Source organism: Gobius niger (assembly GCF_951799975.1).
Source record: "Gobius niger genome assembly, chromosome: 24".
NCBI classification, from domain to species: Eukaryota; Metazoa; Chordata; class Actinopteri; order Gobiiformes; family Gobiidae; genus Gobius; species Gobius niger.
Genome location: NC_136875.1, coordinates 16,059,030 through 16,073,219, shown reverse-complemented (window position 1 = coordinate 16,073,219; position 14,190 = coordinate 16,059,030). Strand labels below are relative to the sequence as shown.

The 14,190-nt window shown below is 42.1% G+C and overlaps 1 protein-coding gene across 1 annotated transcript in view; it reads right to left on the bottom strand.

The window, feature by feature from the left end:
* Positions 1-7,227: 7,227 nt before the first annotated feature.
* matr3l1.2 (matrin 3-like 1.2) overlaps positions 7,228-14,190 on the bottom strand; it is a 24,781-nt gene continuing 17,818 nt past the window's right edge. The window contains exons 19-23 of the mRNA XM_079582449.1: positions 11,720-11,846; positions 11,444-11,626; positions 8,640-8,802; positions 8,388-8,503; positions 7,228-7,416 (exon numbers count right to left, since the gene is read on the bottom strand). Coding sequence (XP_079438575.1) covers positions 7,363-7,416; positions 8,388-8,503; positions 8,640-8,802; positions 11,444-11,626; positions 11,720-11,846 — 643 coding nt within the window. The 3' untranslated portion in view covers positions 7,228-7,362. The remainder of the gene's footprint in view (positions 7,417-8,387; positions 8,504-8,639; positions 8,803-11,443; positions 11,627-11,719; positions 11,847-14,190) is intronic.

The following is a 14,190-nucleotide window of genomic DNA, read 5'->3' as shown; positions in this document are numbered from 1 at the left end:
TTCCTTTACAGCAGTGTTGTTCAGCCTGAGGAGAGTTTCCCTGAGTCAGAGCTGCAAAGGGAGCAAGAGGTTTACAGGAAAGCATGTGACCTGCTTCAGCCAATCACAGAGCAGTTCACCCAGCTCTGTGTGTGTGTTGTTGACACAGGGACGGGCTCCGCTCAGAGTCCAGTCACTTCACAGTCCTTTTATGGAGTTCCTTTTCCTGAACTTGTTTAACCTCTGAACTCAGACACATGTGCTGTAGTCTCTCCTATAAACACAGCTCAGTCCCGTCAGGAAGTGAACTCAGACACATGTGCTGTAGTCTCTCCTATAAACACAGCTCAGTCCTGTCAGGAAGTGAACTCAGACACATGTGCTGTAGTCTCTCCTATAAACACAGCTCAGTCCTGTCAGGAAGTGAACTCAGACACATGTGCTGTAGTCTCTCCTATAAACACAGCTCAGTCCTGTCAGGAGGTGAACTCAGACACATGTGCTGTAGTCTCTCCTATAAACACAGCTCAGTCCTGTCAGGAAGTGAACTCAGACACATGTGCTGAAGTCTCTCCTATAAACACAGCTCAGTCCTGTCAGGAAGTGAACTCAGACACATGTGCTGTAGTCTCTCCTATAAACACAGCTCAGTCCTGTCAGGAAGTGAACTCAGACACATGTGCTGAAGTCTCTCCTATAAACACAGCTCAGTCCTGTCAGGAAGTGAACTCAGACACATGTGCTGAAGTCTCTCCTATAAACACAGCTCAGTCCCGTCAGGAAGTGAACTCAGACACATGTGCTGTAGTCTCTCCTATAAACACAGCTCAGTCCTGTCAGGAGGTGAACTCAGACACATGTGCTGTAGTCTCTCCTATAAACACAGCTCAGTCCTGTCAGGAAGTGAACTCAGACACATGTGCTGAAGTCTCTCCTATAAACACAGCTCAGTCCTGTCAGGAAGTGAACTCAGACACATGTGCTGTAGTCTCTCCTATAAACGAGCTCCACACAGAACAAAGACCAGCTCGGTTTGGGTCAAAGAAGAATCCAAACGTCGTCCACTTCACCAAAACCCACACTGTAAAAAAAAAGTCTTTACATTATGCAGTAAAAAACTGTGATTTACCTACAGTAAAAGTATGTTAATAAGTTCATGGAAAATTACTGTTTATTTTACAGTGTATAAGTATTTTATTTAAAACTGTGACATACTGAACATTTTACATACATTTGCTGCAAATATTACTGGTTTCCTCTGTTAATGCTGAGTAAACTGTACTTTTTACAGATCAATTCCGTAAAATTAGTTACAGTTAATAATGTAAATTTCACAGTTAGATCATGGAAAATGTACATTTTTACACCATTAAATTTAAAGAAATGCAGGTTTTTATAATGACATGTTCTGTAACCACAATTACGCCCATTTACTTATTACAGTTTCCTCTGTTGATACTGATGTGACAGGGTAGCCCTTTGCGCTCCTGCACGTAGTGGCTGATGAGGTGAGAGGGCGCACTATAAAAAGGAGGGTCCGTTACGCAGCCCGACCTCTCACCTCTGACGTCACCCGCTGCGTGGCTGAACACAGGAAGCCAGGGCGTCCACTGTTTAGTCCGGCTACTTTGGGCCGAACATGCGCTCCAGTGGCCGAATTTGTGCGCGGAAAGCCAGCAATTCAATAGCGCTTTCAGTGAGTTAAGTGGCAACATCCTTTACTTTCAGAGCCGGTTTTTCCTATAGGCAAACTATGCAAGTTGCATAGGGCCCCCCGCATCTCAGTCAAACTACGGTGCTGTTACACTGATTAATCAAGGCGGTGTCCTATTTTGTCCCAAAGATGAGTTACTTACAGTAACTCTGGTTCTCTGATTGTGCAGAGTCTAAAACGAATTGGGCGACTCACAGGCTAATTCTCAGGGGTCAGACAGAAATAACCATCAATAGAAGGTTTATGTTCTAAATCAGCGGTTTCCAAACTGTGGGTCAGGAACCCGAGGTGAGAGAATGTGACCATTTGCCATTTTAGAAAGTCTGGAAATAGACTAGTAGTCGTCCTAAATCCCAGTCTCACAGTGGCTTAGTGGTTAGTGGTTCTCACACAGAGGGAAGGGGCCTGAATTGGGGTCATTATGTTCCCCTTCTGCCCTGCACTACTGCACAGTGGAACCGTTTTGAGCGTAAATGGATTAGCTCTTCGTCGAATGTGTACTGTAGGGCCCCCGTGAGGATTTTTGCTTAGGGCCCCAGAAGGGCCAGCACCGGCTCTGTTTACTTTTATTTACATGTTAGTTTAAAACCTGGTTGTTTTTAGCGCGGGGTCCAGTGCGTGTCCTGCTCTCCGGGTGCCGTCACCATGGGGGGGGAGGGTCGCAGCCCTGTGTCAGGCAGGTGTGCGTAATGTGAGCGCTTCGCTTTTATCCCACGGTACGTTGTTACGGACGCTTCACAAACCTTATGTAGCTTCGAATTTATGTTGAACTAAAACTTAACCTTGTCAAACAGGGTCCTTCCTTCCTTCCTTAGCTGCTCTACACTGGCTCCCTGTGTATTATAGGATACGGTTTAAGCTTTTACTTGTTGTCTTTAAATGTCTCCATGGTGCTGCTCCTCTGTATTTGTCTGAGCTTCTGGTACGTCACGCCCCTGCTCGGGCTCTGAGATCTGCTGATCTGCTGCTTTTAGAGGTCCCTCGCTCCAAATATGTGACTAAAGGGGACAGGGCTTTCTCTGTTGCAGCTCCAAAACTGTGGAACGACCTGCCTCTCCACATCAGAGCTGCACAGACACTTGAATATTTTAAATCGTTGCTTAAAACACATTTTTATGCAAAAGCTTTTAACACTGTCTAGCACATACCTGGCCAAATCTAAGCTGTTAGTGCTTTGCTGTTTTGTATATTGTGTTTTGTTTCTTATTATTATATTTATATGTTGTTGTTTTTCTCTCTGTACTGTAGACCTTTTGTGAAGCACTTTGGTCAACAGCAGTTGTTTTAAATGTGCTATATAAATAAATTTGATTTGATTTGGTTTGATTCCTTCTGAGAAAATGCAAGTCTGTTCGTCGCTATGTTGAGTCCTCATCGCAGCCCTGCACATCCCAAATTCAGAGACCTCTTTGATAGCAGTGGTCTGTTCGGGCAGAGGGCTCCGGACTCACACCGCCCCTCGTCAGTCCCCTCATCCATTGCTGGCCCGTCACTCCAGGTGAAAGGTGTGATGGACACGCGGGGCTGCTGAATCTGGGCCGCCAGCCGTTCCAAAAGGACTTGACTGGCAATGGGTTTTCTCTGCTGTTTTGTTTTCTTTAATTTCAATCTGCAAGTTTTGTTTTTGCACCGCTCATGTAACCTGCTCTTAACTCAAATGAACTGAAAATATATTCAAATCCAAAGTAATAAAAACAATATATTTTCTTATTAACCTGTCTCTGTCCTACCGAGTCCAACAAACCTGTGTGACCTCAGCGTGGGGTAAAATCAATACTGGGTTCTCTGACCCACAGTTCAGAGTGGCGTTGTGATCACTGTGGAGTAATGCAGTAAACAAGTGGGCTACTGCCTCGGTCTGCTACACTGAGTTAACTGCACTTTTTACAGGTCACTTCTGTAATATTATTTACAGTTAAGAACTTCAGTGAGATGATGGAAAATGTACGTTTTTGCGCCGTTAAAAATATGGTAAGGTATTCTGTAAAATTCACGGTCACTCACTGGCAGCTGCAGTTGCCAGTTTTTCACTGTAATTGTATTAACAGATCATGTTACTGTTTTTTTAACTGTGAGTTATCGTAAATTTGACAGAATTGTTTCTACAGTGCAGTCCAGTCGATGGTTTCACTTTTCAACCACTCATGAGCAAATTCAAACTGGAAAAGTGGCTCGGACGATAAACCTGAGGAGTTCACAGACTACAGGCCAGAGTAGGGCTGTGCAATTAATCGAAATTCGATTACGATTTCGATTACAACAGTAAACGATTACAAAAATAGCATAATCGCAAAAAAAATCGATTATAATTTTTTTTTTTTTTTTCTTCAAATGTTTTTTTTTTTTTTCAAATATTTTTTCACATTTTTTTTTTCACATTTTTAATTTTGGGATTTTTGTCTTTTTTTGATGGATTTTTGTCTTTTTTTGCTGGATTTTTGTCTTTTTTTTCTGCTGGATTTTTATTTTTTTTTGCTGGATTTTTGTCACTTTTTCTGCTGGATTTTTGTAATTTTTTTGCTGGATTTTTGTCTTTTTTCTGCTGGATTTTTGTCTTTTTTCTGCTGGATTTTTGTAACTTTTTTGCTGGATTTTTGTCTTTTTTCTGCTGGATTTTTGTCATTTTTTTGATGAATTTTTGTAATTTTTTGATGGATTTTTGTAATTTTTTTGATGGATTTTTGTCTTTTTTTTGCTGGATTTTTGTCATTTTTTTGATGAATTTTTGTCATTTTTTTGATGAATTTTTGTCTTTTTCTGCTGGATTTTTGTAATTTTTTTGCTGGATTTTTGTCTTTTTTCTGCTGGATTTTTGTCTTTTTTCTGCTGGATTTTTGTAATTTTTTTGCTGGATTTTTGTCTTTTTTCTGCTGGATTTTTGTCATTTTTTTGATGAATTTTTGTAATTTTTTGATGGATTTTTGTAATTTTTTTGATGGATTTTTGTCTTTTTTTTGCTGGATTTTTGTCATTTTTTTGATGAATTTTTGTCATTTTTTTGATGGATTTTTGTCATTTTTTTGCTGGATTTTTGTAATTTTTTCTGCTGGATTTTTGTCTTTTTTCTGCTGGATTTTTGTCTTTTTTCTGCTGGATTTTTGTCTTTTTTTTGATGATTTTTTGTCTTTTTTCTGCTGGATTTTTGTCTTTTTTTGATGAATTTTTGTAATTTTTCTGCTGGATTTTTGTCTTTTTTTTGATGATTTTTTGTCTTTTTTCTGCTGGATTTTTGTCTTTTTTATGGATTTTTTTAAAGGCAACAAATAATCGTTTGAATAATCGTGATTTCAATCATGACAAAAATAATCGTGATTATTATTTTTTCAATAATCGAGCAGCCCTAGGCCAGAGTCACTGCTCATTTGAAAGCTAAGGCCTTCAAAACTGGGACTTTAATGTTATGTTGCCGCTTTATTTAAGTGCCAGTCGTGTGTTTTGTCACTTTTTCATTTCATTTTTGTTGCTTTTTCTTGTTGATTTTCACATACACACTCACAAAGCAAACTCAATGTGGAACCAAATAAAAACATATCACATAAAACAACAACATCTGGAGTCTTATATATCGTCTAGACCATTTAACTGGTGACATCATCAGTGACATCATCTGGAGGCAGGAAGTGATCAAGAGAAATAAGATCAAACAAAAACTAGCGATAATAAGTGTAAAACTACAACTAAATAATGTGGTCCTGTTAGGGCTGCTCGATTATTGAAAAAATAATAATCACGATTATTTTTGTCATAATTGAAATCACGATTATTCAAACGATTATTTGTTGCCTTTAAAAAAAAACATTAAAAAAAAAGACAAAAATCCATCAAAAAGTGACAAATATCCATAAAAAAAAGACAAAAATCCATTAAAAAATGACAAAAATCCATTAAAAAAAAGACAAAAAAACATCAAAAAAGACAAAAATCCATCAAAAAAAGACAAAAATCCATAAAAAAGTGACAAAAATCCATCAAAAAAGTGACAAAAATCCATTAAAAAAAAGACAAAAATCCATCAAAAAAGTGACAAAAATCCATAAAAAAAAAAAGACAAAAATCCATCAAAAAAAGACAAAAATCCAGCAAAAAAAAGACAAAAATCCAGCAAAAAGAAGACAAAAATCCATCAAAAAAGACAAAAAACCATCAAAAAAGACAAAAATCCATCAAAAAAAGACAAAAATCCATAAAAAAGTGACAAAAATCCATCAAAAAAGTGACAAAAATCCATTAAAAAAAAGACAAAAATCCATCAAAAAAAAATGACAAAAATCCAAAAATTTAAATTGAAAAAAAAAATAAAAAAATAAAAAGTGAATTTTTTTGGGGGGGAAAAAATTTAAAAAAAAAAATTATAATCGATTTTTTGCGATTATGCTAATTTTGTAATCGTTTACTGTTGTAATCGAAATCGTAATCGAATTTCGATTAATTGCACAGCCCTAACAGAGGGTTAGTACAAGTCCGTCCGAGTCTAAAACTGTTCCTTTTGTGAATAAAGGGGGAAATTTAGAAACATGCTGCGAGGCAAGGAACTCTGGCCATTATCACGGAGGATGGGCGGGCCACTTACAAGCCACTTACAAGCCACTTACAAGCCAGTTACAAGCCACTTTAAAGGCATTTTTGGCGATAGCGGCTGCGTGTGCACACCAGTATGTCCGGCTGGGGAATGTGCACGTGCGCCGGATTGGGTTTGTTCCAATCCGGCCAAAGTCTGTGAAAGATATGAGGCTTTGAAGTTTGCTGAAAATGGCCTCCCAGTTGCGGCCTTGTCTTGACCACGCCCAATAATGGAAAAAATGTAGTTGATGATTTTGAAAGCCACACGAGTTTGGGACATGTTGGCCAAAATTGGAGGCTTTCCAATAAACACTCGCGGATCAGGGGTCAGAAGTTCACGAAGTATGAGTTTGAAGATGGCCGACTTCCTGGAGCATTTAGGGCGGGGTCATAATATTATTTTTGTCTTGACGTGGTCTATGTTTTTTTTTTGACTCAATGTAAACTGCCTGTTTGAGGGGGCGCCACTGAGCCATAATTAATCATTTTCTCTGGCGAACCCCCCCAAACACTGAGTTTGGACCCGATACTTGCATATCGGTTCATGTTTGCTACGTGAATTCTTGTGTTTTCGTCCCTCGTTATCGAAAATCCATTTTCCTGGCTCAGTTCTGTTCAGTGTAGAGTTATGCAAATCTGTGCTACATCCCACGGTCTCGGTCTTTAGTCGTGTTACTGCAGCTCCTGAACCTCATTTAACCTCTTAACTCCCGCCTGACCTTTATATAAAAGCTTCTTAAAAAAAGACTCAAAATGGAGACGAAAACTGCTGCAAAAGCAACAAAAAAGTGACACTGAAGTTCTGAAAATCTCCGATAAACTCGTCCTGTGAAGAATTGAGATTCTACAAACACAGAAAGTGAGAATGAAACTGGACAAAACAGAAAAACACCAGAGTCAGTTTTCACATTTGTTTTACTTAAAAAACAGATTAAAGGTGCACTTTGTACAAAGACCCAGAGGTTCTGAAAGGAAAGGTCGTCGTCGTGGTGATGAAAAGAAGAACTCGGTCCCGGACGCCGCGGAGACGAAGGTCAGAGGTCAAACCCTCGTCCAGTAAAAACAAAACTCCCACCGTTTCAATTTTATAAAATGAAAAAATAAAAAATCTATTGAGGCTCCGCCTTCTTCTTCCCCGTCTTCACCTTCGACTCCAGGTATGTCTGAAAAACCAAAAGTACAAATGTTACTGCAACATCGTCAGTACTGAAGGATCTATACAAAGTACAGAAGGATCTATACAAAGTACAAAGTACAGAAGGATCTATACAAAGTACTGAAGGATCTATACAAAGTACAAAGTACAGAAGGATCTATACAAAGTACTGAAGGATCTATACAAAGTACAAAGTACTGAAGGATCTATACAAAGTACAAAGTACAGAAGGATCTATACAAAGTACTGAAGGATCTATACAAAGTACTGAAGGATCTATACAAAGTACAAAGTACTGAAGGATCTATACAAAGTACTGAAGGATCTATACAAAGTACTGAAGGATCTATACAAAGTACAAAGTACTGAAGGATCTATACAAAGTACTGAAGGATCTATACAAAGTACTGAAGGATCTATACAAAGTACAAAGTACTGAAGGATCTATACAAAGTACTGAAGGATCTATACAAAGTACTGAAGGATCTATACAAAGTACTGAAGGATCTATACAAAGTACTGAAGGATCTATACAAAGTACAAAGTACTGAAGGATCTATACAGTTGTTTGTCGTAGTGCTCTCTCGTGCTGCAGTGTGAGTATCTGAGTATCTGAGTACCTGAGTGAGTGTCTGAGTACCTGAGTGAGTATCTGAGTACCTGAGTACCTGAGTATCTGAGTACCTGTAGTTTGTCGTAGTGCTCTCTCGTGCTGCAGTGTGAGTACCTGAGTACCTGAGTGAGTATCTGAGTACCTGAGTGAGTATCTGAGTACCTGAGTGAGTATCTGAGTACCTGAGTGAGTATCTGAGTGAGTATCTGAGTGAGTACCTGAGTGAGTACCTGAGTACCTGAGTGAGTATCTGAGTACCTGTAGTTTGTCGTAGTGCTCTCTCGTGCTGCAGTGCGAGTACCTGAGTACCTGAGTACCTGAGTGAGTACCTGAGTGAGTACCTGAGTACCTGAGTATCTGAGTACCTGCAGTTTGTCGTAGTGCTCTCTCGTGCTGCAGTGCGTGCGTTTGGCGGCGTCTTCGTTGGAGTAGAACAGGGAGCAGACACGGCAGTAATAACCCATCTTCACATGCTCCACTCCTGAGTACACACGAGTACAAGTACTTCAACACACAAGTACAAGTACTTCAACACACAAGTACTTCAACACACAAACACAAGTACTTCGACACACTTCAAAAAGGCCAGAATCAGATGAAAGTTCGGTTCTTCGTACCTGAAGGCGTGGTCGGGTCGTACGGCGGCAGAGGCAGCGACGCCGCGGCGGGTTTACTCTCAGTGGGCGGGGCTTCAAGTTCAGAGGGCGGGGTTTCACATTCGAGGGGCGGGTCTTCGGGTGAAGGCACGTCCTGATTGGTCTCCATCGCCTCCGCTTCGTCCTAAAGAGGAACAGGTCAAAGGTCAGTTCCGACACGACGGAGACGAGCCTGAGTTTAACGCACGAGATTCTCTTCAGGGTCAGGTCATGTGTCCACAGCCCGCTGACCTTTGACCTGATCCTGAAGAGGTCAGCGGGCCGTAGACACATGACCTCTTCAGGGTCAGGTCACGTGTCCACAGCCTGCTGACCTTTGACCTGATCCTGAAGAGGTCAGCGGGCCGTAGACACATGACCTCTTCAGGGTCAGGTCATGTGTCTACAGCCTGCTGACCTTTGACCTGATCCTGAAGAGGTCAGCGGGCTGTAGACACATGACCTCTTCAGGATCAGGTCACGTGTCCACAGCCTGCTGACCTTTGACCTGATCCTGAAGAGGTCATGTGTCCACAGCCTGCTGACCTTTGACCTGATCCTGAAGAGGTCAGCGGGCTGTGGACACATGACCTCTTCAGGGTCAGGTCACATGTCCACAGCCTGCTGACCTTTGACCTGATCCTGAAGAGGTCACGTGTCCACAGCCTGCTGACCTTTGACCTGATCCTGAAGAGGTCAGCGGGCTGTGGACACATGCCCTCTTCAGGATCAGGTCATGTGTCCACAGCCTGCTGACCTTTGACCTGATCCTGAAGAGGTCACGTGTCTACAGCCCGCTGACCTCTTCAGGATCAGGTCAAAGGTCAGCAGGCTGTGGACACATGACCTGACCCTGAAGAGGTCATGTGTCTACAGCCTGCTGACCTTTGACCTGATCCTGAAGAGGTCAGCAGGCTGTAGACACATGACCTCTTCAGGATCAGGTCACGTGTCCACAGCCTGCTGACCTTTGACCTGATCCTGAAGAGGTCATGTGTCCGGTGTTTGTCCAAAAGGAGCTCCGTTGTAAAGGTCGACCATGTGGGTTTTCTATAATCCTGTGTACGAAGCTTCTAAACTGTGAAAAGTGTTGAACTGTGACAGCAGGGGGCGCTGTATGAGGGCACAGGGCTGATTTACTCTAGGGATGTACCGATCCAGGTATTTTGAGAGCATCGGATCTAATTTGATGACTGGACGGGTCTGATACAAGACGGCCGTGAATCTGTGGTCCTGGATCTGCAGCGGCTCCGGTCTGCCAGTTTACCACAGCGTGACCAGGTTTATCACAGCACAGACTGGAGCCGCTGCAGATCCAGGACCACAGAGATCCATGACCGTCATGCTATCGCTAAGCTAGGACACTGATTTGATAGATTATTATTGTGTCAGTAAGAAAATAAATCACAGAAACTGTACAGTCGATCATAACAGAACATCCACATCACAAGATAAACATTCATTTGTCGACCATCGTTAACCTGCCGCCAACACCGGCTTTTGAAAAACGTTAAAGCCTCTGTCATTTTTAGAAAAAAAAACCTGGTAAACTGGTTTATTCAGGACATTAATGTTTAGAACGTTCTTCAGAAAGAGCTCGAGTGAAAGACAAAGTTCAGAGTGTCCAAGTCTCTCATGGTTCTGAAATTATACGTCATAAATTATAAGTCACAAACATAAAATATGGGATTCACGGCTCCCGAGAAAGAGCCGTGAATCCCACCACTAAAGTAACGGCCTGAGGTTAAAATTACCATCGTAAAATCTGTCTAAAAGTAGTTTCCTGCATTTGACAAAAAACAAAAACAAATGTAAAGACGTTTTATGGAACTTTAACCTCTTACCCCCCGCCTAAACCGAATGCCTTCTGTCCTCTTTGGCTATAGGCCTGTGTAACAACTCATTTGAAAGCTAAGACCCACAAAACTGATCTTTTTCCTCGCGGTGTTGCTGTGTTGTGTCACCTTTTGTATGTTTTATTTTGTGTTTTTTTGTGTGGAGTTTTTGTAATTTTATTGATGAGTTTTTGGTTGACTCTTGTCACTTTTTTGTTGAATTTGTGTCACTTTTTGTTGAATTTTGGTCACATTTTTTGTCACTTTTTGTTGAATTTGTGTCACTTTTTGTTGAATTAGTGTCACTTTTTGTTGAATTTTTATCACATTTTTTCTCACTTTTTTGTTCATCTTTTGTTCATTTTATATCACATTTTTTCTTGATTTTTTGTTGAATTTTGGTCACTTTTTTGTAGAATATTTGTCACTTTTTGTTTGAGTTTTTGTCACATTTTTTGTCACATTTTTGATTTTTTGTTGAATTTTGGTCACATTTTTTGTCACTTTTTTGTTCATTTTTTTGTTGAATTTTGGTCACTTTTTATTGAATTTTTGTCACTTTTTATTGAAATTTTGTCACTTTTTATTGAAATTTTGTCACATTTTTGTTGCGTTTACATCCTTGTTTTCTTCTCATTTTCTGGTGCTTTTTTCCCCAAGAAGCTTTTTGATTAGGGTAAAGCCAAACTGGAGAACTGGATCCGTTCAGGTGGGAGTTAAGAGGTTAAAGTGGAAGAAGATATGATGAATTAATTGAATGGATGGACTCTGTGTCATGAAGGTGCTGGTGTTGAGGTTCATGAAGCCTCTGAGTTTGGATCCATCTTGTTTCACCTTAAACATGTTCAGATCCGGGAAGCTCAGACTGAAGTGAAAGACACGACTCAACACGACATGACTGAAGTGACTCCGAGGAAACGAACCCGTGACTCTGACTGAGAGAAACCTCACCTCCTCCTGTCGCTCCTCCTCAGACTCCTCCAGAAGCTTGTCCTCCTGCTCCTCCCTCTCCTCCGTCAGATCATCAGACGCCTCGGGATACTCCTCCTCAGACGGCTCCTCTCTCCGCTGCTCCTCACACTCTTCATCTCCTCCTGCCTTGGCCTCCTCCTTCTCCTCTTCTTCGCCTGGTTCCTTTGACGTCTCCTCTGCCTTCTCACCTCCTTCCACTCCTACATCTTCCTTCTCTGCTCCCTCTTCTTTCTCCTCTCCTTCCTCCTCCTCTCCCTGCTCCTCCTCCTCCTCCTCCTCCTCCCCTCGTGTCCTCTTGGCCGGAGGTTCGTCGCTGGGTTTTGTTTTGGGGCTTTTCTCTCGTTTAGAAGTTCTTTTATCGTCGGCTTTCGTTACGTGTCGCCTGAAAAACACGAGAAGAAAAGGACGAGGCTCAACATCCAGTATTTGGAAAATACTCACAGCTCTGTGTACTTTAAAGTATCACAGTATTCACCCAGTACTCACCCTCGTAGCTCCCTGTGCGTTAAAGTATCGCAGTATTCACACAGTACTCACACAGTACTCACCCTCGTAGCTCCCTGTACTGTAAAGTATCGCAGTATTCACATAGTACTCACCCTCGTAGCTCCCTGTACTGTAAAGTATCGCAGTATTGGTGCAGTACTCCCCCTCGTAGCTCCCTGTACTGTAAAGTATTGCAGTATTCACACAGTACTCACCCTCGCAGCTCCCTGTACTGTAAAGTATCACAGTATTCACACAGTACTCACCCTCACAGCTCCCTGTACTGTAAAGTATCACAGTATTCACACAGTACTCACCCTCACAGCTCCCTGTACTGTAAAGTATCGCAGTATTCACATAGTACTGACCCTCACAGCTCCCTGTACTGTAAAGTATCGCAGTATTCACACAGTACTCACCCTCACAGCTCCCTGTACTGTAAAGTATCGCAGTATTCACACAGTACTCACCCTCACAGCTCCCTGTACTGTAAAGTATCGCAGTATTCACACAGTACTCACCCTCCTAGCTCCCTGTACTTTAAAGTATCGCAGTATCTGTGCAGTACTGACCCTCGCAGCTCCCTGTACTTTAAAGTATTGCAGTATTCACACAGTACTGACCCTCGCAGCTCCCTGTACTGTAAAGTATCGCAGTATTCACACAGTACTGACCCTCGCAGCTCCCTGTACTGTAAAGTATTGCAGTATTTGTGTAGTACTCACCCTCGCAGCTCCCTGTACTGTAAAGTATTGCAGTATTTGTGCAGTACTCACCCTCGCAGCTCTGTGTACTGTAAAGTATTGTATTCACGCAGTACTCACCCTCACAGCTCCCTGTACTGTAAAGTATCGCAGTATTCACACAGTACTCACCCTCACAGCTCTGTGTACTGTAAAGTATCACAGTATTCACACAGTACTGACCCTCGCAGCTCTGTGTACTGTAAAGTATTGCAGTATTCACGCAGTACTCACCCTCACAGCTCCCTGTACTGTAAAGTATTGTATTCACGCAGTACTCACCCTCACAGCTCCCTGTACTGTAAAGTATCGCAGTATTCACACAGTACTGACCCTCGCAGCTCCCTGTACTGTAAAGTATCGCAGTATTCACACAGTACTCACCCTCACAGCTCCCTGTACTGTAAAGTATCGCAGTATTCACACAGTACTGACCCTCGCAGCTCCCTGTACTGTAAAGTATCGCAGTATTTGTGCAGTACTCACCCTCGCAGCTCCCTGTACTGTAAAATATCGCAGTATTTGTGCAGTACTCACCCTCGCAGCTCCCTGTACTGTAAAATATCGCAGTATTTGTGCAGTACTCACCCTCGCAGCTCCCTGTACTGTAAAGTATCGCAGTATTTGTGCAGTACTCACCCTCGCAGCTCCCTGTACTGTAAAGTATTGCAGTATTTGTGCAGTACTCACCCTCGTAGCTCCCTGTACTGTAAAGTATCGCAGTATTTGTGCAGTACTCACCCTCGCAGCTCCCTGTACTGTAAAGTATTGCAGTATTTGTGCAGTACTCACCCTCGTAGCTCCCTGTACTGTAAAATATCGCAGTATTTGTGCAGTACTCACCCTCGCAGCTCCCTGTACTGTAAAGTATCGCAGTATTTGTGCAGTACTCACCCTCGCAGCTCCCTGTACTGTAAAGTATCGCAGTATTCACACAGTACTGACCCTCGCAGCTCCCTGTACTGTAAAGTATTGCAGTATTTGTGCAGTACTCACCCTCGCAGCTCCCTGTACTGTAAAGTATCGCAGTATTCACACAGTACTCACCCTCGAAGCTCCCTGTACTGTAAAGTATTGCAGTATTCACACAGTACTGACCCTCGCAGCTCCCTGTACTGTAAAGTATGGCAGTATTTGTGTAGTACTCACCCTCGTAGCTCCCTGTACTGTAAAGTATCGCAGTATTTGTGTAGTACTCACCCTCGTAGCTCCCTGTACTGTAAAGTATTGCAGTATTCACACAGTACTCACCCTCGAAGCTCCCTGTACTGTAAAGTATTGCAGTATTCACACAGTACTCACCCTCGCAGCTCCCTGTACTGTAAAGTATGGCAGTATTTGTGCAGTACTCACCCTCGTAGCTCCCTGTACTGTAAAGTATTGCAATATTCACACAGTACTCACCCTCGTAGCTCCCTGTACTGTAAAGTATGGCAGTATTTGTGCAGTACTCACCCTCGCAGCTCTGTGTACTGTAAAGTATGGCAGTATTTGTGC